This window comes from Microcaecilia unicolor, chromosome 2 (assembly GCF_901765095.1).
Source record: "Microcaecilia unicolor chromosome 2, aMicUni1.1, whole genome shotgun sequence".
Taxonomy (NCBI): domain Eukaryota; kingdom Metazoa; phylum Chordata; class Amphibia; order Gymnophiona; family Siphonopidae; genus Microcaecilia; species Microcaecilia unicolor.
Window position 1 is genome coordinate 381,381,206 of NC_044032.1, and position 27,083 is coordinate 381,408,288.

The window sequence follows — 27,083 nt, forward strand, 5'->3', positions numbered from 1 at the left end:
GTTTAGCGTATGACTGGTTCGCGAGGGTCCAAGCAGATTGCTTCCTGCTCCAGGAGACTCGGCTGCGGTCCATTGAGGTGATCAGGCGGGCAAGGCGGGCCTGGAAGTGGGGTCCCTCGGTGTGGGGGTTGGCGGGGGAGAGGTATGTGGGGTGGGGATCTTATTTAAGTCCCACCGGGTGAATATTCAGCGAGTGTGGAGCTGGGGGTGGGGAGATGTCTTGTTGTGGATGCGATTTGGGAGGATAGAGCACTGAGGGTGGTGAATGTGTACGGGCCCCAAAGCAAGAAGGAAAGGGTGCTCCTCTTTGGGAAGATCAAGCCCTACCTATACACTTCGCGCCAAGTAGTCTGGGGGGGAGATTTTAACACCATATTGCGGAAAAAGGATAGTGGGGGACGATCGGTACAGGTGGGCTATGACGGGGTGAGGCTGGCAGGGATCATGCGGGAGGCGGAGCTGGTAGACGCGCATGTGGCCTTCTGTGAGGAACAGGAGGGGTTCACGTTCTTTCAAGGGCAGTGTAAAAGTAGAATCGATAGATTCCTGGTAAAGAAGGGGGTTTGTCTTGGGGGGGTCACGAACCGTGGACGTGGACTTTTCAGACCACCACATGGTCCTCCTTCAGGTGGGGGGGGGGCGGCAGCGCAGAGGCCAGGGGGGGGGTTATGGCGACTAAATTTAAAGTGGTTAGGTAGCGAGCAGGTGCGGGAGGAGTACCGCCGGTTTTTGGAAGATCAGGTGTCAGTGCAGGGGGCATTTCAGTCATTAGGGGAGTGGTGGGATACAGTGAAAAGACGAACGCGGGGATTCTTTCTCAGACAGGCGAGAAGGGAGGGGAGGGAAAGGACAAAGTTGGGCATGGCGATAGGGATTTTTTTTTTATATATATCGTTCCTGGAGTATATATTCAGTTTGCATATTACCATCAGTAACAGAGGTACTGGGGGAAGGTTGGGGGGGGGGGGGGGGGGGGAGGAAACAGCTCATGCAGCTGTACCAGAGCTTCGCAGTGAGGGATTCCTCCTTTGCTGTGTTTAAAAGTGCCCTAGTCCTTTTCCTGCAGTATTGCCCCAACTTGAAGGATTTTAATTTGCTTTCTTCTGCCTAGCCTTGCTCTATTCCCCACTCTAGTCCTGCCCACTTGGATTTTAATTTGCTTTCTTCTGCCTAGCCCTGCTCTATTCCCCACTCTAGTCCTGCCCACTTTAGCCTCCCCAAACAGCTGAGTCACCGACCACCTATGAACAGTTGGTAAATGGTGGGATCTTATCAACAAAAGTTAAACAATATAACATCTCTGTACCTGGAAAACACTTTGCAGCCCTTTTACTAAGTCGCTTAAGCTTCTACGTGCGCCCAATGCGCACCAAAATGGAGTGTCTGCCCGACTACCGTGTGGGTCTTGCAGTAATTTCATTTTTGGCACACGTCTGCTATGCACCTCTGAAAAAGAATTTTTATTTTCTGATGCGCGTAGGTCATTTCTGCCCGGTTACCACGTGAGAACTTACCGCTCAATCAATGGCTGGCAGTAAGGTCTCAGACCCAAAATGGACGTGTGCCGATTTTTATTTTACTGCATGTCTATTTTCTGTAAAAATGTAAAAAAGGCCTTTTTGACAGGTGTACTGAAAAATGGATCTACGTGCCCAAAACCTGTGCCTACACTACTGTAGGCCAAGTTTCAGTGCACCTTTGTAAAAGGACCCCTCAGGGCCCTGTTTACTAAGCTGCATTATTATACGCATGTTAGCGTTTTTAACAAGCGTTAACCATGTACGTGCGTTAACTGTGTAGGCGCCTACACGGTTAGCGCGCACGCTAATCAGGCACATAAAAATGCTAACGTGCCTTAGTAAACAGGGCCCTTAGATCACGAGCCTGATAGAATACAGAAAATGATGACGTTGTGATCACTCCCATTTCAGCTGATAAAAAGCTTGATGCAAAAAAAAGAAAACCCATAAACAACACCAATGATTGAAAATGGAGAAAAATAAAAAAACAGCACTGTTAGAGAAGCTTTTTTATTTTTTAAAAAGAAACTATTTTGCACAATGCATGAATAAAGAAAATTATTATTTATTAAAAGTATATATATACTGTCCCAATAAGAAACAAGTACGCAGAAATACAGAGAGCAAAAATATGTGGCAGAAAATACAGAGTTAAAATGGGTTAAAAACGAATTGCCAAGTATGTCTTCATATGCTGGCTGCCAGTGAACACAATAGATTCATATAATTATTCAAAACAGGAGGAAAAGACCTCAGATGTCACCAAGAATGTTTCACCTGCCCGGTTAGTAACAAGACAGGATAATGGTCTTACAGCAAATAATGTAATCCCTGGTCAAAATGTTCTTGGTTGTGATATTTCTGCTTCATAGCTAATAAAAATAAAACAAAACACCTCCTTTCTGCCCATATTTTTAAGCAAATTTTTTCATTACTGTAGAACAGTTCTTCAAATCTTCAATCCATGAAGGCTATCATTAACAAGTGAAACTGCATATCTTATAATTCATTCCGAGAAACATAGTTCAAAAGACAATCGAGCAGCTACTGCAGATAAGTGTTCACTCTTTAAGCTGCTTGACTGTCTTTTGAAACACAGTCAGGCTTATTTTCGAAAGAGAAGGGCGCCCATCTTTCGACACAAATTAGGACATGGGCGTCCTTCTCTCAGGGTCGCCAAAATCGGCATAATGGAAAGCCAATTTTGGGCGTCCCCAACTGCTTCCCATCGTGGGGATGACCAAAGTTCCTGGGGGCGTGTCAGAGGTGTAGCGAAGGCGGGACTGAGGCGTGCCTAATAGATGGGCGTCCTCGAGCGATAATGGAAAAAAGAAGGGTGTCCCTGATGAGCACTTGGCCGACATTACTTGGTCCATTTTTTGTTATGACCAAGCCTCAAAAAGGTGCCCGAATTGACCAGATGACCACCGGAGGGAATCGGGGATGACCTCCCCTGACTCCCCCAGTGGTGACCAACCCCCTCCCAACCTGAAAAAAAACAACTTTAAAAACTTTTTTTTGCCAGCGTCAAATATCATACTCAGGTCCATCTCAGCAGTATGCAGGTCCCTGGGGGGGGGGGAGGTGTGGTGTGTGTCAGCGGAGGCATAGCGAAGGCGTAGATGTCCTTCTTTCAAACATTTTGGACGTCCTGAACTGCCCCCCCCCCACAGGGACGGCCAAATTTCAAGGGCGTGGAGTGAAGGAGTAGCCTAGTTGTTAGAGCACTGGTCTTGCAATCCAGAGATGGCCAGTTCAAATCCCACTGCTGCTACTTATGATCCAAAATCTAAATAAATAAAGGGTGTGTCTGAGGCATAGCAAAGGCATGGACATCCTTCCTCACAAAAACATCCACATTTTGGACGAGCACTTGGACGTTTTCACCTGGACTTGTGTTTATTTAAGGTTGTAGACGACTATTATACACGCAGCTTGTCTTCATATATGAAGCCATCTTTGGCATTCGCAGAGCAGCCAAGCATAATGCCTGGCTGCTCTGCACTGGCTTCCCCTCCTTAGGAGGAAATCGTGTGCAAATGAGCTAACAGCGAGCAGCTCATTTGCATGCAATTTCCTTCATGCATGCCTGTTCCTTTCTGAATCGCTAAAGGATTGGTAAGGGAAGGGCTTTTCCATTCAGTTAGTGCATCTGGCTGAAGGTAAGGGAGCTATGTACCTGGGAGCAATTTGTGAAGTCCACTGCAGTTCCCTCTAGGGTGCCTGGTTGGTGTCCTGGCATGTCACGTGGACCAGTGCACTTTGAATGCTGACTCCTCCCATGACATTTTTGAGATGGGCGTCCTCGGTTTCCATTATTGCCGAAAACCAGGGACGACCATCTCTAAGGTCGACCATCTCAACATTTAGGTCAACCATCTCTGAGGTCGACCTAAATGTTGAGATTTGGGCGTCCCCGACCGTATTATCAAAACGAAAGATGGCTGCCCACCTTGTTTCAATAATACGGGTTTCCCCGCCCCTTCGCGGGGATGTCCTGCGAGGACGCCCTCAGGAAAACTTGGGCGCACCATTCAATTATGCCCCTCATCGTCTTGTTAATAACCAGGCAGGTGAAAAATTATTGGCAACGTCTTTTCCTCCTATTTTGAATAATAGTATCCCTATAGTTGTTTTGGGAATGTTTTGAAAAATGTCAGTACCAACCAAGATGTCACCTCTGTGGGGCAGCACTTCACAAAACGAGAACACTGTAGCAATGATTTTATGGTGAGAATACTAAAAGGGAACTTTAAAACAATACAGGAACCTAAGACCTTTGAAGTTAGAATGATTAAATATTTTGACACCCACCAGACAGGACTTAACAAAGATCTGGGTTTTCTAGCCCATTATAAACCGTAAAATTTTACTGCTTTGTTACCCTCTTATCACCATGCACATCTCCCTGTCCCTCATCCACCCTCATCCTGTTACACTGTCACTGAAATGCTTTGATGTTTCACTTACTGTATATATACTGTCATCTATCAACATTTGCTTATTTCTGATCTAATGAAGAAGGGCTACCTTTGAAAGCTAATCAAAAAATGTATTAAGTTAGTCCAATAAAAAAGGTATCATCTTATTTTCTTTTCCATGTTTTATTTTATTCTATTTCTATTGATTACGAATAATAGTATGAATCTATTGTGCCAATTTGTGGTTGATAGATAATTACTTCAGTGGTGGACTTTACGGTCATTATTTTTGTTATTAAGATTTCATATGCTGGATGTACATATTGCACCCTTTCTTTGGTAGAATTCAAGGATTAAGATTAACACTTGCAGTAAATCTGAGAGATGGAAACGCTGGATTATGAGCGAGGGTCATTCCTTTCATGATATGCATAAAACAAATCTTTTTGGAGACATAATCCTGAGAGGTACCAATGACACGATTTGATTATTTTAAGGCCCTGGGAAATCAGAAAAAAGAAGGGTGTCCCTGATGAGCACTTGGCCGACATTACTTGGTCCATTTTTTGTTATGACCAAACCTCAAAAAGGTGCCCGAATTGACCAGATGACCACCGGAGGGATTCGGGGATGACCTCCCCTGACTCCCCCAGTGGTGACTAACCCCCTCCCACCCTGAAAAAAACAATTTTAAAAACTTTTTTTGCCAGCATCAGATATCATACTCAGGTCCATCTCAGCAGTTTGCAGGTCCCTGGGGGGAGGGGGGGAGGTGTGTGTGTGTCAGCGCAGGCATAGGGAAGGTGTGGATGTCCTTCTTTCAAACATTTTGGATGTCCTGAACTGCCCTCCCCCCACAGGGACAGACAAATTTCAAGGGAGTGGAGTAGAGTGGAGGGGAGGAGTGGCCTAGTGGTTAGAACACTGATCTTGCAATCCAGAGGTGACCAGTTCAAATCCCACTGCTGCTACTTGTGATCCAAAATCCAAATAAATAAATAAAGGGGTTGTCAGAGGCACAGCAAAGGAATGGATGTCCTTCTCACAGAAACATCCACATTTTGGTCGTCCTCAACTGCCCGTCGCAGGGACAGAGACATAATGAAGGCATCTAACACTTGGATGTCCTTCACCCATACCCCCCCCCCCCCAAAAAAAAAAGACATCCCTGACGAGAATTTGGATGTTTTCACCTGGACTTGTGTTTTTTTAAGGTTGTAGACAGCTATTATATACGCAGCTTGTCTGCATGCATGAAGTCATCTCTGGAATGCGCGGAGCAGCCACGCATAACGCATGGCTGCTCTGCACTGGCTTCCCCCCTTTAGGAAGGAAATCATGTGTAAATGAGCTAACAGCGAGCAGCTCATTTGCATGCGATTTCCTTCATGCATGCCCGTTCCTTTCCGAATTGCTAAGGGATCGGTAAGGGAAGGGCTTTTTCTGTTCAGTTAGTGCATCAGTCCACTGCAGTGCCCCCTAGGGTGCCCGGATGGTGTCCTGGCATGTCAGGGGGACCAGTGCACTATGAATGCTGGCTCCTCCCACGACCAAATGAGTTGGATTTGGTCATTTTTGAGATGGGCGTCCTCGGTTTCCATTATCGCCGAAAACCGGGGACGACCATCTCTTAGGTCGACCTAAATGTTGAGATTTGGGCGTCCCGACCGTATTCTCAAAACGAAAGATGGCCGCCCCTTCGAAGGTACGTCCTGCGAGGACGTCCTCAGGAAAATTTGGGCGCCCTGTTCGATTATGCCCCTCATCGTCTTGTTAATAACCAGGCAGGTGAAAAATTATTGGCAACATCTTTTCCTCCTATTTTGAATAATATTATCCCTATAGTTGTTTTGGGAATGTTTTGAAAAATGCCAGTACACCAGGATGTCACCTCTGTGGGGCAGCACTTCACAAAACGAGAACACTGTACCAATGATTTTATGGTGAGAATACTAATAGGGAACTTTAAAACAATACAGGAAGGAAAGACCTTTGAAGTCAGAATGATTAAATATTTTGACATGCACCACACAGGACTTAACAAAGGTCTGGGTTTTCTAGCCCATTATAAACCTTAAAATTTTACTGCTTTGTTACCCTCTTGTCACCATGCATATCTCCCTGTCCCTCATCCACCCTCATCCTGTTAGACTGTCACTGAAATGCTTTGATGTTTCACTTATATTTACTGTCATCTATCAACATTTGCTTATTTCTGATCTAATGAAGAAGGGCTACCTTCGAAAGCTAATCAAAAAATGTATTAAGTTAGTCCAATAAAAAAGGTATCATCCTATTTTCTTTTCCATGTTTTATTTTATTCTATTGATTATGAATAATAGTATGAATCTATTGTGTCAATTTGTGGTTGATAGATAATTACTTCAGTGGTGGACTTTACGGTCATTATTTTTGTTATTAAGATTTCATATGCTGGATGTACATATTGCACCCTTTCTTTGGTAGAATTCAAGGATTAAGATTAACACTTGCAGTAAATCTGAAAGATGGAAATGTTGGATTATGAGCGAGGGTCATTCCTTTCATAATATGCATAAAACAAATCTTTTTGGAGTCATAATCCTAAGAGGTACCAATGACACCATTTGATTTTTTTAAGGCCCTGGGAAATCAGAATATTGTAATAATTCCTACAAAAACAATCTAAGTAAGCTATCCATTTGTTCTGAAGTTTAACATACATCAATGGGTTGTAAACTTTTGATTTGATAATTTAAGTATCAGTATAGACTGTGCATCTGTTGATAGATTAACATTAAGACAGCAAGGTAATGTAAACATTTCTCAAGTTAAGTGGTACTTTCTCACCTGTTCACTAAACTTAGACTAGATAGAGCACACAAGTAGGGAAAACTCATAATAGAAAAATATTTCAAGCAGCATTACTCTCTTTTTTTCTTTACAACTCTTTTCCGCTTTCCAAAACAAAATGAACAACACTTAATAGAAACTATAAGGAAGACTGCCAGGCAGAGGATCAAGAATGCTATAACGTCCAAGCAGTGGTATTGGTACCATGTGAGATGATGGGAAGCAGGTCTCAAGTGTTTTGCTCCTTTGTGACGCATAACAAATTCAATCCAGAAGACAGCTCTGTCCAATGGCTTTATAGGCTGGTCATGCTGTATCTGGGATAACTTCATTGCATTTTCTTTATATCTGTAAGACGAAAACACAACATATATGAATGGAAGTGACCTGCTCATTTTCAAACCATCATTTGCCCTTACTGTGCCAACACGATAATATTAGTGTATATAAATTTCTTTTTTTTTAAATCAAGGTTCTACTAGGTTATGGGCAGATGGGATGGGGAGGATGAGGGTGTTATCAACTGAGATAGAGAGTGGAGGAAGAGGAGAAGTGGGTTTAGGAGGAAAGACGAGGAGCTCGGTCTTGGACATGTTCAGCTTCAGGTGGCGGTTGGACATCCATGCCAGCACATACATCCAAAAACCACCACCCCTCTTTCAGTACAACCACCACCATAACTGTGGTACTACAATAGAAAGGGAAACTGGCAGACTAGAGGGGCCTTGCAGTTTTTATCTGACATCATATTCTATGCTTTTATGTTTCTTTGACACACAGAAAAAAAAATTCAATCCATAAACTGATAACACAGTAATAAAAGAGCATTTATAGAAACTTATTGTTTCATATTTCTCTATATAAAACGCACCTCCAACATTCTAATGAAGCCTCACTTTCCCAACGTTCGAAAAGTGAGGTGACTGAGATCGGTTTTGCTCCATGAGTGTCTGCCACACCCACGCATCAAACGTGATAACGTCGAGGGCGGAGCAATGACACTCAAAGAATCACAACAGCGGTCAGTGCCCCCCCCCCCCCGCGCATCACCCAAGCCCCTCCCCTGCCAATCCACGAGCCATGCAGGGAGAGGAGTGCATGTTTCCCTACTTCTCCCCCTGCCTACGACACACCTCTAACTGTCCCCCCCCCCACCGGCGCATCACACAAGCCCTACCGCAACGGCGCATCACCCAAATCCCCTCCCCTCGGCGCATCACCAACCCACTATCCCCCCCCCCCACATCAACACCCTCACCACCCGCAGCCACAAATTCTAACTCTGTCCGGCCGCTGCTGTTCTCCTGTTCAGCAGCAGCAGCTGGTACATAATGAAAAAAAAAAAACTTAAAACTAAAACGCACCTCCTAGACAGTCATCTCACATTGGCTGACGTCTCTGCAGCCACTCCTCCTCTCCCCTCTACGTCACTGCCCCTGGAGGAAGACCCCGCAGGAGCGCAGCAACGTCAGAGAGGAGAGGAGAAGCGGCTGCAGAGACGTCAGCCAATGTGAGATGGCTGTCTACGGAGGTCCATCTTAGACTTAGTTTTAAGATTTTTTTTTCCCCTTATGTACTGGCTGCTGCTGCTCAACAGGAGAAGCAGCAGCAGCCGGACAGAGTTACTATTTGCGGCTGCGGGCGGGTGGTGAGGGGGGTTGATGTGGCCGGGGGGGGGGAGGGGCTTGGTGATGCGTCGGGGGGAGGGGTCGGGTGATACGCCGAGGGGGGGGGGGGTAAGGGCTTGGTGATGCGCCGTTACAACATACCCAAACAATGCCCTCTTGCCACCTACGGGGTTCCACACTCCTCCTCTCCCCATGAAAGCCGGAAGCACCCGGTTCCTGGGAGTATTCCGTGTAAAAAAACAAACCACCCACACCGTCCATGTTTGCCGACCAAGGCCCCCCCCCAACCCCCTAAACTAACAAGATTCCTCCACCTCACAGAAAAACACACTGCAGCAAACCCCTCCAAGTTCACCAGACAACCCCCTCCCTATTATATTGTTACACACACACACACACACACATACACACACACACACACACACAATATAAACTCCACTCACACACGCACACACACAATTTCTCAACCCCACACACCAACTCTGACACACTCTCTATCACTTCCACACACACACACACACACACACAATCTATCTCTGTGACACACGTGACCTTTCAATCTCACAAACACCCCCCTCAAAACCCCAGCAAAAAACACACATACACTGATGCAGAACATGGAGAGATGCACAATCACTTTCTCTCTCTCTCTCTCTCTCTCTCTCTATATATATATATATATATCACCTCTGCAACAATAACCACCCTCAAAGACCCCCTCCACTTCCTCCCACTTTGCCAGCATGGCACACCCCCCAACCCCCCCACCCCGAACCCAAAAAAAACACACACACAATAAAGCACCACACTAATACCAGCCAGCAACAACATGGCCACCCCCCCAGCAATGCTGACCCCCCTCCAAGCCCCCTGCCACACTCTCTCAGTTCACCACCACACACTTACTCACTCTGTCTCTCACATACACTCTCTCTGACACACTCACTGTCTATCACACTCTCTCTGTCACACACACAGTCTCTATCTCTTTGTCCCTCTCTCTCACACAGAGTCTCACACACACACACACACACACACAGACACTCTGTCTCTCACACACTCTCTCTCTCACACAAACACACACACACACACACACACACACACACACACACACACACAGACACTCTCTCTCTCTCTCACATTCTCTCTCTGACACACGCGCTCCATCTCTCACACACGCTCTTTCTGAAATATACACTCCGAGGAAAACCTTGCTAGCGCCCGTATCATTTCTAACAGAAATGGGCCTTTTTTACTAGTTATCTAATAATTGGTATATCATGGAACTTACATGGGGTTGTTAATGACCGTGTTAAGTGCATCCACCAAATCCTGGGCTTCGAAAGTGTTATAATTCAAAACAACTGCCATCCCCTTTGCCTTCATGTGGGCCATGTTATCTGGCTGATCAGCAAACAATGGAATGCCAACCATAGGAATGCCATGATAAATAGCTTCATAGATCCCATTGGTTCCACCGTGTGCAATAAATGCTTTTGTCTTGGGATGACCTGGAATAGACAAGTATTGATGGGTGTGATATTAGAGGTCTAGGGATTAACAAGATAGCAAGGAACTCTTTTCTATTCATCAATCCAAATGAACTGCAACAATTAGCACATGGGTTTTCTCTCAATTATTTTTGTCAAATTGGGAAGGGGAAAAAAGTTGGGCAACTGAAGTGTTTATAAGCTAGACTTGAAAAAGAAAGAAGAATTCAAAATGAGCTGTGGGAAATGTTATGTTGGACCAGAATTAAGGGAAGTTGCCATCTAACAAGTTAGCATTACTAAGGTCAAGTAGAGAGCACTTCTACAACAGGGTGGATGGTAGAAGTCTATTCCATAAAGGAACATAGGTGGCTACTTTCCCTTATAGAATACTAGCCTAACTGGGTATATACACACACCTAACATTTAGGCATGAGCAGATAATGCAGAGCAGTCAATGCTAGGAATGGGATGTCATTTGCAACAACATGGGAAATCGAATGTCATTGCATGTCATTATATGAAAATGAGCAGAAAAACATGACGTGTTTTTTTTTCCGCTTGCTGATAATAGTGAAGCATATTTTTAAAGCACGTAGACGTACAAAGTTACATAGGGGCTCATTTTCAAAGCACTTAGACTTACAAAGTTACAGATGCACACTATTTGCAAAGAGAAGTGCATGCACGCATGAACCAATATGCATTAAGAAAGACTGCATCCTCTTTGCAAATTATATGCATGCTTTGCAAAACATATGCATTCTTGATTTCATAGCTCCCGTAATGAACAAATGCCTGGATAAGAATGAACAAAGCATTCCCAGAGACAGCATAGGAAAAGACATGACATGAAAATGTTCCACTTGGCCGTCCCTAGTTAATACCACCCAAGAAGTGTAGCTATCTGTATTGTGTTGTGCCACAAGGTTAATGCACTGTGAATTGAAAAAAGCATGTGACAAGCATGGAGGATCTCTAAGGAACAAGACGGGATTGTAGTTGGTATGGATGGGGAGATTGAATAGGTCATATGGTCTTTATCTGCTGTCATTTTCTCTGTTTCTATGTGAAGGTAAAGATAAAGGGTCATAGATTTGAAATACGGCCTTCTTGTGGTGCAAAGTGGTTTACATTTTGATAATTTCTTTGATCTCTTTTTAATGTCCAAGTGGAAAAATTCCAGTGAAAATTTGCTATTTTGTGTGACTTCCCTTATAGGTTAAAGACATATCATTGGTCTTCAATACTGATAGCATTTGTTTATTCTAAACTTAAGTCTCTTATGATCCCAAGGACATGAAATATTAAATGATTTTTTCCAATTTTGTGTCTAAGGGATAAAGAGGCAATTCTGCTAACAGGTCACCAAAAGACGTATCTACTTTTCGCAGGTTGCAAGCCTATTCTTAATGTGCATGTGTTTACACTAACATAAACTGACATTGGCACGCTAACATTTAGGTGTGTGCTCTTACACCAGGTCTATGGCTGGTGTAAATGTGAGTGTTATTGCATAAATCCTGGCATGCAGATGTAGACACAGAGGGCCACATTCTATAACAGTGCATGTAAAGTTTGAAAAGCTCATGAAATGCCTACAACCACTCCCCTTTTTGTCTGCGCACATTAGAATTTAGGCGCTCTGCATTACAGAATACGCTTAGCGATTTGTGCAAGTAAATTCTAATTATTCTCAATTAGTGCTCATTATTGCTCGTTAAGTGCTGTTAAGAATGCTGATTAGCTTGTTAAGCTAATTAAGTTAGGCACACTGTTATAGAATCTGCTTGGATTTTGGCGTGGAACGCTAAGTGCACTATATAGAATCTGGGGGTAAGTGCATAAATGTCGGCTCCACTTATGCCCTGCTCATTCCCCTCCGCTATGATCTCCTCTCCTTATGCGCTGAGACATACAGTTCTATGGCAATATTTTATATACTTAAGCACACAAATGGCACATCTATATATATAAAACTCACCCTCAACGTTCTATTGGCTGCTGACGTCACTGAAGCCAAGGTTCGTATGTTCGAAGCTCTGAAGCCTCGAAAATCATAGTCTCTGGGCCCCGCCCTCACGTCAAACGTTATGATGTTGAGGGCGGAGGCGGAGCAATTCACCCACATCGACGATGGGTGGGGGGGGGGGGGGCACAGGAAAGCCTTGCTAGCGCCCGTTTCATTGGCTCCAGAAACGGGCCTTTTTTTACTAGTTTAATATAAAGGCATATTTTCAAAGCACTTAGAGTTACAAAGTTCCATAGTGACCTATGGAACTTTATAAGTCTAAGTGCTTTGAAAATGAGCCCCATAATAAAATGGTACAAGCAATCTGTTACAGAGTACGGGGGAAAATGTTTATAAGTCTTTTAACATCAGATTATTGTACCCCTTGATAGGATTTAAGATTCCTTTCATTTATTTTACCAAAATTAAACTTTGCTATGGATATGTTTGCAAACAAATGTCTATATTGTTTTAGTAAGGTGAATGAAAAATGAAAATGATTAAGAAGTCATGCCTTACCGAGAAGATCATTCTGGGGTAACCAGTCGTAAAGCTTAGTGTTATGCCCTAATGTTTCTGGTGTTTTGCCACTGTATCTCCAAAGCACCTGAAATACAAACCAAAGTTATTAAAGTCAAGTGCACCCCCTACAGTATAAGCTAAATGTACCAAACATGATGCGGGTGTCAAATATCAAAGAGTTAAATGATAAAATGGTAAGTCTTACTATTGAATATCTACTCTTGATCCACTTGCAGAGTCAGCTATGGTCCAACTGGCATGTGTCCCTGACTTCCTCCTGGTTTCTGCTTCTGGATCTCCCTTTCCCATCATGCTATGCAACTCCCCACATTAGGGAGTGCTGAGCTACCATTGATTAACTAGAAGAGCACATGGCCACATCATGGAGTGATGTTGGGGGCTGTGAGGTTGAGAGGTGACTGCAGGTAGTTCAAGAGTAGGTATTATTTATGCAGTTAATCATTTACATTTTCATTATTTCAACTGGTGGTTTTCAACCCAGTCCTCAGAGACCACCTATCCCCTGGGTTTTCAGGATATCCAATGAATATGCATGAGAAGCATTAGCATGCACTTCCTCCATTGCATGCAAATATCTTTCATGCATATTCATTATTGATATTCTAACATGCACCCCCGGTGTTCCTGATGGAATCTGCGCATTTCCCAGAACCAGATGGCAGTAGTCGGGCCAAGTTCCGGAAAATTACACTGCAGAGCACCGGGAGTGATGCAGAGACACTAACCTCGTCTCCCACTCTCAAAGAATGGAAGAGGAAAAATAAACTAATTATGGAATTCTTTCCCAAATTTACCTTGTAGAGAAATGCAACACTTTAGAATTTCTTTAAAAATGATAACAATTTAATTGTAATAAGATTGTCTGAAACCCCTTTCCGATTATAGGTTTTAAAGAACAATTTTTTTTAATATATAACAGATAACCCTTTAATGCAACAAATAACTCAAATTACTGCTCAATATTGTTTTCTTAAAATAAAGCTTATAATGAAATATATAACACAATTCTCCCTCTTCTGTAGATAACTTTTCCCTCAATTGGATGAACAATCAGATAAGTATTACGTTTTCAAATCCAAATTTCATTACACAACAAGAAATGCTTATTTACTTTCTTTACTTCTTATATTACAAGAATTTGATTCTTTGTGTCATTTTTTTGTCTTGCAGGTCTTCTCCCTTCACATCAACCTTTCAGGAAAACTCAGGTAAGTATGTGTTATTTTTCCCTTTTCACTATTCCCCTTCCTTTCCCTTGTGTTCCTCAAAACCCCAGTGTCCCCCACCAGTCACTTTTCTATGGTGGATTTTCTTTCTCTCTCCAAGACGTTATGCAGCCTTTCTTGCGGTGGGGCCCTTGTCATCCACGGCGTGCCATTGATCTTCCTCCTAAACCTATCCTTAACCAAATCAAACGTAGGCAAAACCCTAGCTTCCTATTAGCTGGAACCAGTTCTACTAGGGGAATATATTTAACAAATACTGTGGCCAAGATAATCTAATGAAATTAAAATAATTAAAGAGTCCCTTATCTATCAGACTTATCCTATCCTTCAACTAAACTTTTTTTTATTCCTAAACTATGGAGAGAGGTTGGCGGTCCTTCACCCACAGCCGCATTCACACCTCAATCCAGACACTGCCCCTATTCAAAATTCCACCCCTCCACACTATTGCACTAACCCAATCTCCCTAAGTAGAACACACCCTCAGTATACTTATATAGATATCAATCATTCCAACCAAATATCACCACAACGCCTCACACACCAACCCACTTGCATTACCCTTCAATACTGTATCCCTAAATCCCTTTAACTAGTTCAACTTTTATCCCTTAAACCACTCTCACACTCCCACCACTCACAACACCACCTCTCACCTTGACCACCAAACTCACTCTGGCCCAAGTAAACTATAAAAATAAAGTAATAAAAAAGTTCCCTTATCTTCCTCACCTATGCTATTTTATTTTCTTTTCCTATCCTACTCAGAGTGGCTAGCCAGCACTCCCTTACTGCATCTATTCATAACATTCCACTTTCAGCATTATATGATAACATTCCAACTCACCCTTTACTTAAAATGCACTCAAATCACTCAGCTCCTTTTCCCCTAAACTAATATCTTATTTCCCAAAATCACTCCTTTACTGTTCCCAAGCTCACCACTATCCATTCATACAAATTTCTAAACCTGCGTCCCTTTTCCACCCCACTACACATATAATGGAACCCCAAACTCAATTAAATTTTAAATAAACCTCCTCTCACCCATACATTCACTTTCTCCTTCACTTCAGTCAGACACTGTCACTCAAAAACCCCTCTTTATACCTACTTCTTTCATTTTAGCCCTCCTTTCTTGCACACACCCTCCACAACACATCCAGTCACTCTGGCTGCCTAACCAACTCTGCTAACTGCCCACTCACTCGGTCACCTAGGAAACTGGCTTTAGCTTGGGATTCCAAACCCTTCTCAAACTTCCAAGCTACATTGCTGACCGGCGGAATGTTCGCCAGCACAAGTAAATCCCCATTTTACAACTTTGGTTTTTTTTTCTTTCCCTAACCCCATGTTACAATATACTGATAACCCAACTGGCTAGGTGGTCTCTGAGAACTGGGTTGAAAACCACTGATTTAAATAGTTAACTAAACTATTTTAAAAGGGGTAACTCTGTTAGTCTGGTGTAAGAGATCTGAAGAGGCAGATGCCTCAATAAATTGATTATTCTATAAGGAGTCATGAGGTTTTGAGGACCAGAGTCCACTTTGTCAGATGGTCTTTGAAAGCTCATGCCTCAATAAATTGGCATCTATAAGGTGCCACCCACCTCTTTCAATGTTATTTACACAACTTTTACTAGCAAAGTGCGTTTGCTTACAAATAAACATCAATGTTATCTGTCATGCCAACTGAAACATCATAAACCTCATAACAAAATGTCATAATGTTGTTGGTGTCATTTTGTTTACCCTCCCTAAGAAAAATGCCTGTTGGGTCTACTCTGGGTTGCCCCCACCCCACCCCCAATCTTTGTAAAACAAATGGGTTCAGACCCCTGGCCTCTTCTACCACCCTGATTTCTTTTCTGATCCCACAAAATGACCCCCTTACCTGCTACAGCCTGGCATCCAGTGTCGGTCTGATAGTTGATTACACTGGCTAAACTAAAGATAATTAGTGTAAGTAGCATCCGTTGCATTAGGCAGGTTTGTGTTATGAATGAAGGTTCTGAAGATATGATTTGTAAAGATTAGATAGAAAGTTATGATGACACTACACACAAAGAATGAATCTTGCCTACAAACAAAGTAAATGTTGCTGAGATAAAGGCGCTATATCGTGGACTAATTTAGCTACAAAATATGATGTTTCCAGAGTAGTGTTCAGAAAGGAATCTGCTCATGCTGCATCATGACAATAAGGAAGAAACATCACTTTGCACCATGCTGTATCATATTGAACCTCAGTATCCCATACCATAGTGGGAGGCAATATGCTGGATGACACCATGGTACCAGGCAGCCTCAGGATACACTGTGATGAATTGCACAACTGCATGCTTTAATACATGACAGCATGCTGCATCCCAGGGCTTTTTTTTTTCAGTCAGTATGCACACTGGCATCTTTTTTTCCTGCCTTCCAAAAGTGTCCTATCCACCCCACTACATTTTTCACTCAAAATCTCCCACCAGCCAGCCTCAAAGCTGTGACCCTCAGATTCAATTTCAGAGGCAGCCACCTTCCAGGTAGAGCTATTCTGGGTCACATGGCTACATACACTGTACAGGCTGAAAAAAAAAAGCCCTGGTTACCCCCGCCTCCTAAAGTTGGGTGTGCATGAGTACTGGCATCTTTTTTTTCCCCAGAAAACTTTGCTGCATTCTACTACAACTTCTTGCATCACACTGGTGTTCAGGACAATGCTTCACTGCAGCATGCTACAATGCATAGCCTTGTGTTAATCCACACAGCACCATGCTGCACCACAGTGCTCCTCACCACATCACATCATGGTCGGAGGCAACACCACATTATCCCACGCCGCACCTCACCACAACTCTCTGTTATGGCAGGCAACACCATACTGTTCACACTTCTTTCATTTTTGTGATACACAGCACCAATGCACTGAGCAGCCGCCCTTTCCAAACCTTTGATGTGTGTAAGAGATATAAAAGGAAAACAACAACAAAAATATCATTATCTCTAGTGAATGGTTCTGCTGGACTTTCTTGTGCTTTTATTTGAGTGAATTTCTTTTAAGTGCTGCTTAGGACTTACTTGAAGCCTGCAGTGTTTTGTAGTGATGGTAGTAGAGAGGGATTTGCTGAACTCTCCCACTGTGTGAAGGGGAGGGGAGCTGGGCTAATGCAATTGTTGTTTTTCACAAATAATAAAAAGTCCTGACTCTTCGGGTATGTTATCTGAACCAGTGGTGTAGCTATGGGTGGGCTGTGCCCCCCCATTCTTGCCTCAGGCCCACCCAGACTTGTGGCCCCCAAAACACCTCATTGGTGGTGCCTCAGTCCTCTCTCTCTCTCTCTCTCTCTCTCTCTCTCTCTCTCTCTGTTCTCCATTGCCGGCACGACATCTGCCAATCTTTCCCTGAACTTCCTGCCCCTCCCAGTCTACCTTCAAGCCATCACCTGCAGTAATTCCTGTAGGCAACCTGAGCCAGCCCTACAGGCTTCCCTCTGCCGAAGTGTTTCCCAAGTCCAGTCCTGAAGTACCCCCTTGCCAGTCACGTACTCAGGATATCCACAATGAACATGCATGAAAGACATTTGTATATAATGGAGGCAGTGTATGCAAATCAAATTCATGTGCATTCATTGTGGATATCCTGAAAACCTGACTGGCAAGGGGTATTCCAGGACTGGACTTGGGGAAACACTGCTTTACCGCATCCCACCCTCAATGATGTAACTTTCTGTTTCTTCACTGGTGGGGATGTGGTAGCCTGCAGGGCCGGCACAGGTTGCCTAGAGGGATCACTTCCAGCTCTGCTTGGAGGTAGACCAGGGAGGGAAGGTTTTCAGAGAGAGATGGGCAGAAGCCGGGCGGGCGGGGGTGGGGGTGGGTGGGTGGGAGGAAGAGCAGATGTGGAGCTGCAGGCAGAGGGTGAGAAAGATGACAATATTTGAGCAGGGGCAGAGGGGATGGAAAGGAAGAAAGAAGGAGAGATGGGGCAGGGGCGGAGGGAAAGGTTAAAAAAAACTGTATATATGTATGGGGGTGGGGTGGGAAGGGCCCACCCAGGTTAACTCGGGGCTCACCCATAATGGCAGGTCTGGCTATGCTCCTGATCAGTACCATGATAATACAGTACATTTAAAGCCATAGTTTTGTTATTTTGGGGTTTTTCTTTACAGCCTATACTGGATAATGGAAATATATGGACACCTGAATGTGGAGTCCCACAGGGATCCCCCCTTTCACCGACCATATTCAACCTAATGATGATACCCTTGGCCAAGCTACTATCAAACCAAAACCTCAACCCATACATATACGTTGATGATGTAACGATCTACATCCCATTCAAACAAGACTTAAAAGAAATTTCCAACGAAATCAACCAAAGTCTACACATCATGCACTCCTGGGCAGATGCATTTCAGTTGAAACTTAATGCAGAGAAAGCCCAATGCCTAATACTCACCTCTCAACACAATACGAACAAATTTACCACCATCAATACACCAAAACTAACCCTACCAATCTCGGAAACCTTAAAAATCCTTGGCGTTACCATCGATCGGCATCTAACACTTGAAAATCAAGCGAAAAACACAACCAAAAAGATGTTCCATTCAATGTGGAAATTAAAAAGAGTAATTCTTCCCAAGGACCGTCTTCCGTAATCTGGTACAGTCATTAGTACTCAGTCATCTAGACTATTGCAACTCAATCTACGCAGGCTACAAAGAGCATATACTCAAAAAACTCCAAACAGCCCAGAACACGGCAGCCAGACTCATATTCGGAAAACCAAAATACGAAAGTGCAAAACCCCTACGAGAAAAGCTACACTGGCTCCCACTCAAAGAACGCATCACGTTTAAAGTATGTACCCTAGTTCACAAAATCATCCATGGTGATGCCCCAGCCTACATGTCTGACCTGATAGACCTACCACCCAGGAATGCTAAAAAATCATCTTGCACATTCCTTAATCTCCATTTCCCCAACTGTAAAGGTCTAAAATACAAATTAATGCACGCATCAACCTTTTCCTATATAAGCATGCAATTCTGGAACGCTATATGCGCATGCAATTCTGGAACGCGCTGCCACGCAACCTAAAAGCGATCTATGAACTGACCAACTTCCGAAAACAATTGAAGACCCATCTCATTGACAAGATATACCACAGAGATCAACACATGTGAAACTCTCCACATATATCCAGAAATGTTTTATAATGCCTTTTGTTATGTTACTATCATGTATTCTATTACCATGCAACCCAAAATCCTTCTGTAATACCAAATATCTATTCTCTTCTTACTTCCACTATCCATGATGTATTGTAAGACACATTGAGCCTGCAAAGAGGTGGGAAAACGTGGGATACAAATAAGTAAATAAATAAATAAATAAATAAATAGAGGAATTCCACCCCTACCTTTGCAATCCTTAGTATCTGATCAGAGAGAGGCCTGTTAGGTTTACTGCTTCTTCTGATCAGACTTCAGTTAATAAAGGCATTTGACTTTTAAGGAAGACTGGGCTTATGAGCATTCCTGTCCATGTCGTGCAACAGGGTTCATCATGCAGACTTTTCTAAATGCTTCCCAAACATTTATTCCCTGCAGAAAGCTGAACTGTCTAATCAGATGACATAGTTCATTCAGGCCCACATGCTGAAAAGTAAACACGGGTGCTACAGGCCATTAGCTTCAGACTAGTGCCTGTGTTTACTGGCTCAGTATGCTGCAAGACAGCTACCATAGGAAAGAACATGCGTGCTGACCATCAGCACAAGTAGCATGAAAATGCATGTAAAATAGGGGTCATTAGGTATGCACTCCGATGCTCATCCAACCTTGGACGACACAAGGGCGCCCATGGCGCGCCAAATCCAATGCCAGCTTGGAGCTGAGATTAGGGTTAATAAGTACATAAGTATTGCCACACTGGGACAGACCAAAGGTCCATCAAGCCCAGTGGCCAATCCAGGTCACAAATACCTGGCGAAATCCCCAAAAAGTTCAATACATTTTATGCTGCTTATCCCAGAAATAAGCAGTGGATTTTACCCAAGTCCATTTTAATAATGGTCTATGGACTTTTCCTTTAGGAAGCTGTCTAAACCTTTTTTAAACCCAGCTAACCTAACCGCCTTTACCACATTCTCTGGCAACAAATTCCAGCAGGAGGAATGGGGAGAAAATGGCATGATTTTGATGCTTACAAGAAACAAGTTATGGCTCATGGCAGATGCAGAGGTTCTCTTTAGACTGTTAAGTGAATTCCTCCTACAGAGGATTGTGTTTTAAAAGGAATGTTGGTGACTGGCAAACCATGTTTCTCTCTACTAAAATTTCCTATACAGAAGCTTTCCAAATTTTTGCACACTTTTCATATATATTTTTAAAAATTATTTGTTAAGTAATTATAAAACTTTTGATTGTTTTATACATTAAAAAATTATTAAATAGTACCTGGATCTATATTGGATGGATGCTTTCAAGTAAGAACCTAGGCGGGGCTCAACACGATTACTGGGTATTCTACCAGCCCTGACAACGTTCAGTGCCACAAATAAACACTGACCTTTTGTGGAATCTTGCTCAAAGCAGTTCCAATGATGTTCGCCTTTTCAATACTTAGGTTTTTGACCATTGAACCCAAGGAAAACACCACAATGCCATGTTCACCTGAGCTCTGGACAAATTTCTCCATGTCCTGCAAGTCAGCAAAAAAAAAAAAAACATACTAAGAAACTGTTGCATTTTGATCGTGATCCCCATTCTGCAAAACTTCTTGAAGCACACAAATGGAAGACTTTGTGGAGATATTTAGTCTGGGACATTTCTTCTCATGCTGTAGGAAAGGATAGATAGGCTGCTTTGTGTGTGTGTGTGTGGGGGGGGGGGGGGGGGCTGTAGGAAAGGATAGATAGGCTGCTTTGTGTGTGTGTGTGGGGGGAGGGAGGGGGTCCTTTTATTAAGCTGTGGCAAAAAGTAGCCTTAGTGCTTCCCCTGATGGAGGTCTTTCCCCGCACACTAAAGCTATTTTTACTGCAGCCATAAAAATGGTCTGTATGTATTTCTTGTCTTAATGGCCATGTGCTAATTTTGTCATTAGTGCGCAACCATGTAATAAAATATATCATGTCAGTACATACCGCCACCCATTTTATAGGTGGTAAGGGATCACGTGATATCCCTGTGCTAACCAGTTAGTGTGCGGTAATATAGATGCCCTAACTGGTTAGCACAGAAATGCACTCTCTGCCCATGACAGGCTCTCAGCCAATACATAACTAAATATTTTTTAGCATGTGGTTCGCATGCTCACATTTGGAGCTACCGCAGGACGCCAGAGTATGTCCTGTGGTATTGCATTTTTAGCTGCACTAGGGTGTCCTTTTACCAAGCTGTTTGAAAAAGTGGTAGCAGGGGGGCCATTTTTGCTGTGTGCCAGGGCCCTTTTTACTGCAGTGTGCGATAGCACCTAACGCAGCTTAGCAAAAGGGCCCCTATGTTAATTCGACATTTTTTTTTTGTTTACCTCAGAATTTTGCAGAATGGAGGCTATGTCTGAGATAAAAATGCCGTGAGAACAGCATGTTTTCTAAACATTACCTCTGGTAATGGTTTTGCGGGTTGGCAATGAAGTCCTCCAACAAACTCAAAATTGGGTAGAAAAGGTCGAGGGTATTCAAAGTCCCAGTAGGTTCTGATCAACCAGATCTCAGCCTTGCCCATGATTTCACAGAATGTTGTAGGTTTCCCTGTAAAGATCCAAAAGACAGAGGAATTAACTGCAGAGGTCCTGGAAAGGTTTCCTCCCATGGAAGAACCTAAAAAATATGTCTGCTACCAGCAGTGATGTACTACTGTTTTGTTTTTAGCTTTAGGGGCTGTTGGCAGATTGGCTTCACTCCAGGAGACACTTTTTGTGTTCATAAAATAATTTAATAAGAGGATGCTGACAGTCTCCAAGAGCCTCCTTCAGCACATGAGTTGAAAAGTGAGTTTTTAGGTGACAAGTCCTACCTTTTGAGCATTTAGGAAGGAGTCAACTGTATTTTTGGAACGCAAACAAATAGATAAGGTGAAAATCTTAATTATTTGAAACTAGCTTCAGAGAAGTAGTTCAAGGAATTAAAATGATAAAATCTTCATATTACATACTTCAGTTCATTCACTAATGAAACAAGAGAACATGGATTATCGATTCTTCTAAGTAAAGAGGAAAAGTGGATGAGCAAAAACACTAAACCCTTCAGAGACTGAGATTGTACTCCAAATGCCCTAGTTTAGGAGTGAGGTTCATTCCTGTCATGGTAAGAACAAAACTAATCCATTTGGAGAAATTGACTCTGAGGGATAACTCATAATAGTGGAGTGGGTTATGGGCTAGATTCTATACATCACGCCTAAAACATCAGTGCTGAAAAAAACACCTAAGTGTATTATATACACCATAACTAAATTTAGGTGTGGTTTATAGATAACACCCAAATCTAGGCATAGTTTATAGAATATGCCCAACACCCATTTTCTGCGAGTATACTTAGTAACGGCCATTTACACCAATTAAAACCTGGTGTAAATGCTGACACCTAAATTAAGCATGGAATGGGTATATTCTATAACAGTACATGTAAATTCTAGGAACGCCCATGGCCACACCCCCTTTTCAGATCCACATCTTAGAATTTACGCGCATCACTTTATAGAATACGCTTAGACATTTGTGTGCATAAATTCTAATGAATGCCAATTAGTGTCAATAATTGCTTATTAGGTTCAATTATCGGTTCTGACTGGCTTGTTAAGAAAATTAAGTTGTGCGTGCAAATCCAGAATACGACCAGATTTGCACATGCAACTCAAGTCATACTATATAGAATCCGGGGGTAAATGGGTAATACATGAATTTCAAAGTCAGTTTCTTAATCTTAACTAATCTGAAATAGTTGTGAAGCCCAAAAGACGAAATGTGTTTAAAATGGGGATAAAGGTTGCTGATAAATAAGTAAAGATCATTGTAAGTAAAGTCAAAAAGAGTCCAAAGTGATAAGAACCCAGGATGAATCCGACAAGTAATGGAATTCAAACATGCGTGGGATAAACATAAAGGAATCCTGTTCAGAAGGAAAGGATCCTCAGGAGCTTAACCGAGATTGGATAGCAGAGCCGGTAGTGGGAGGCGGGGCTGGAGGTTGGGAGGCGGGGATAGTGCGGGGCAGACTTATAAGGTCTGTGCCAGAGCCAGTGGTGGGAGGCGGGACTGGAGGTTGGGAGGCAGGGATAGCGCTGGGCAGACTTATACGGTCTGTGCCAGAGCCGGTGGTGGGAGGCGGGGATAGTGCTGGGCAGACTTATACGGTCTGTGCCAGAGCCGGTGGTTGGGAGGCAGGGCTGGTGGTTGGGAAGCGGGGCTAGTGCTGGGCAGACTTATACGGTCTGTGCCCTGAAGAGCACAGGTACAAATCAAAGTAGGGTATACACAAAAGTAGCACACATGAGTTGTCTTGTTGGGCAGACTGGATGGACCGTGCAGGTCTTTTTCTGCCGTCATCTACTATGTTACTATGTTACTATTCATATCTATTCACACCCCGTGTTTCAGCAAACTAAAGGCGATCTTGCCTCAGGGTATTTGCTTGTGTTTTCTGCTTCTGTCCTCAGTGTCTCAATGTGATTTATATGCAAGCAATTCTCAGCTATTGTAGAACATGTGTACACCTAGAACGTGCACCTAGAAATACATGGGTAGGTATTCAGTCAGCAGGGTGAGCGGTTTTTTAGCCGCTGGCAGTGTTATTCCTGGTTATTCAGTGCCGGGCTATGTCCGGGTACCGGCATTGTATATCGGGGTTTATGCAGCTGGCTATCATGTGATTACGTGTGATATTCAGCCCTTAATTGCCCAAGTAACACTGCATGAAGATAGGACTAAGTTTAATGTGTTCCAATTTGGCCACCAGCGGGAATTTCACCCCCAGTATGTGGCATTCCTGGCACCACTGGAATTTTTGAAAAATTAAAACCACAGGGGGTTACCTGGTGGTAATCGGGCATGCTGCATGCTGCCCGGTTAACATCAGGTTAGCGTGGGAGCCCTTACTGCCACCTCAATTGGTGGTGGTAAGTACTCCCTCCTGAAATGGCCATGCGGCAAGTGCAAACTTAATTGGTTAACTAGCCATTCAGCGCTGTCAATTTGATGTTAACAATTATCAGCACTAATTGAAATTAATCAAGATTTATGCGCACAACTTGCTAAGTGTATTGTGTAATGTGGTGCACTTAAATTAAAAGTCACATAGTTGAGAAGGGGGCATGGCCATGGGCGTGACATGGGTGTTTCTAAAATCTATGCTCAATGTTATAGAATACATCCGCTCTGCACCCAATTTTGGCGTTGGGATTTATGCCTAGTATAACATGGCATAAATGACCGTAACTAAATTTGATCGCGTGGAGAGGCGCTCAGCGTATTCTATATACCACGTGGAAATGTAAGCCTATTCTATAAAATACAGGCATACTTTAGAGAATACACCTAGGTGTATTTTTTTTTCCACTTGGAATTTTCAAGTGCCATATATAGAATCTAGCCTTAAATGCATAAATAGTTTGCTTACCAGCATACATGTGCATATATGCCAATGTTGTACCTAAGCATTATTCTAGAAATACTTACCTATCTTGTATAGGGTCTATTTGCAAAAGGGAATTACAAATGGTGAAACATGAGTGAAGCATGTGATATACTTAGTTCTTTATTTCAGATATATATAAATATCTTAACAATTGTTTTAAGCTATGCATGTTTGTATGTATTTTCATATAAGTTGAACATACACATAGTACATTTTTAACTGCTTTCTTTTCTATATTGCATTAAGACTATTCACAGCAGTTTTTGCACCTTAATATTACATATATATATAGCAATCCACTTAAGTGTAAGGGTTTGGGACCAAAAAAATGCATGCAGTTAACCAGAGTGTGCACTTAACCGCTGTGACCCAAAGAAGCTTGACATCTGATAAACATACTGTATTTACAGTACTGTTTTTTTTTTTTTAGTTCCAATATTTTTATTGTGTTTTATAAATGATAACAAATGGCTAAAATAAAGCAATTAGCCAGCTTAACAAGTTAACAGTAACAAGCATCAGCATACATGTTCAAGTTAGGGCAAGTCCGGGATTATTTCGATAACAGATCATAATCATAAGCCACAGGAGTAATACATAATTTCAATTCTGACAAAGGTTATTACGTAGTGAGTTTAGTAAAGGAGACCATATTTTGTTGTACTTAACAAGTGAGTTATGTTTTTCAGCCGCAGCATATTCATATTTAGCTAAAATACACACAGAATTCCACCATGATAAATAAGTTACTTTGTCAAGATCTTTCCAACAAAAGAAAAGTGTTCTAAGGGCTTGATGTAACATTAAATCCAGTAATCCAGTGCAATCCGCATAAGTGCAAGTGTCTGAGACCAAAGAAATGCATGCAGTTAACCGGAGCGTGCACTTAACTGTTGTGACCCAAAGAAGTTTGACATCTGATAAACATATGTACAGTACTGTTTATTATTATACGTAGTATACAGTCTCCGTTAACTGACGTTAGGCTTACTTGAAGTAATCAGTTATAGTCCTCTGTACACTATTGGGTCTGTGAGTTCCATAGACTACGTCTGCCAGACGGTAAAAATTGTCATAGCACTGGCATCCGGTGGCCTCCAGATAGGCCCGCACGGTGTTGAGACTCTCCAGCGCTCTTGCAAAAGTGACAGGAGGAGGTTGTTGAATTTCATCAGCATGTGCCTCGCTGCTCATTTCATCCTCTGTTTCATCATCAGCCATTGTTGCCTGCATGTAGGCACATATCTCAACATCAGTGTTGTCGTCAGCTGTTTGTAGGTTGTAATCAACAGCTACATAGCGATGAAACTCCTCTTCAGTAACACCGGCTGGGATGCAAGTAACCTGTTCATCTGACGTGTTTGCAACAGCTGCATCTGTTTTGTCCCTCTCAACATCCTTAACAAAGCTTGCCCGCTTGCAGCAGTTCACAATGGTTGCCTGTGTAACATGATTCCAGACTTCTTTCTGAATATGTAGGGAATCAAACAGTGATAGATTACAAGCCAGTTCAACAGCACGTTTATCCTTGCAGTCTGGTCATCCATAATGCTCACCAGACGACGTAGCACAAGAGCCCGATAATGTTGTTTCAAATTGGCTATTATGCCCTGATCCATAGGTTGGATCAGAGAGGTAGTGTTTGGTGGCAGGAAGACCACCTTGATGTTAGACAGCCTGACATCATCCCTGTGTGCAGCACAATTATCACAAAGCAACAAAATCTGACGCTTTTGTGCCCGCATTCTAGTGTCTAACTTCTTTAGCCACTGATCCAAATTTCCCCAGTCAACCATGAATTTGCATTAGCCTTGTATGACACAGGAAGTCGCTTAACTTTCTTGGAGCAATGGGGCTGTTTGCTCTTTCCATTGACGAGGGGTTCCAACTTCTCACTCCCATCCATATTGCAGCAAAGGAGGATCGTCAGTCGGTCCTTCGACATTTTACCTCCAGTAGTTTCAGCAAGTTTGAATGCAAGTGTTCCATCAGGAATTGCTCGCCAGTAGATGCCGTTTCATCAGCATTGAAAATGTCATGAGGTGCAAACTCATTCAAGATGGTAGGAAGAACTGAAACAACCCAATTTTCAGCACCAAAGTCATCAGCGTCTTGTTTCTCACCATGCTGTTTCTTGAATTTTATGTTGTTCCTCTCCTTCCATCTTTCCAACCATCCAACAGTGGCTATGAATTCAGTTAGTCCAAGACTTTCAGCTAGCTGGTTAGCTTTCTCCATAAGCAGTGGACCACTGACAGGAAACTGTCTGCGCCTGACTCG

The 27,083-nt window shown here is 42.9% G+C and overlaps 1 protein-coding gene across 3 annotated transcripts in view; it reads right to left on the reverse strand.

Moving 5' to 3' along the window:
* Positions 1–6,693: 6,693 nt before the first annotated feature.
* The window catches only part of LOC115461022 (UDP-glucuronosyltransferase 2A1-like), a 116,486-nt gene continuing 96,096 nt past the window's right edge, over positions 6,694–27,083 (reverse strand). For all 3 annotated transcript variants that reach the window (XM_030190538.1, XM_030190540.1, XM_030190539.1), the window contains 5 exons: positions 21,772–21,920; positions 20,738–20,869; positions 12,922–13,009; positions 10,193–10,412; positions 6,694–7,621 (listed from right to left, as the gene is read on the reverse strand). In XM_030190538.1, coding sequence (XP_030046398.1) covers positions 7,345–7,621; positions 10,193–10,412; positions 12,922–13,009; positions 20,738–20,869; positions 21,772–21,920 — 866 coding nt within the window. In that variant the 3' untranslated portion in view covers positions 6,694–7,344. The remainder of the gene's footprint in view (positions 7,622–10,192; positions 10,413–12,921; positions 13,010–20,737; positions 20,870–21,771; positions 21,921–27,083) is intronic.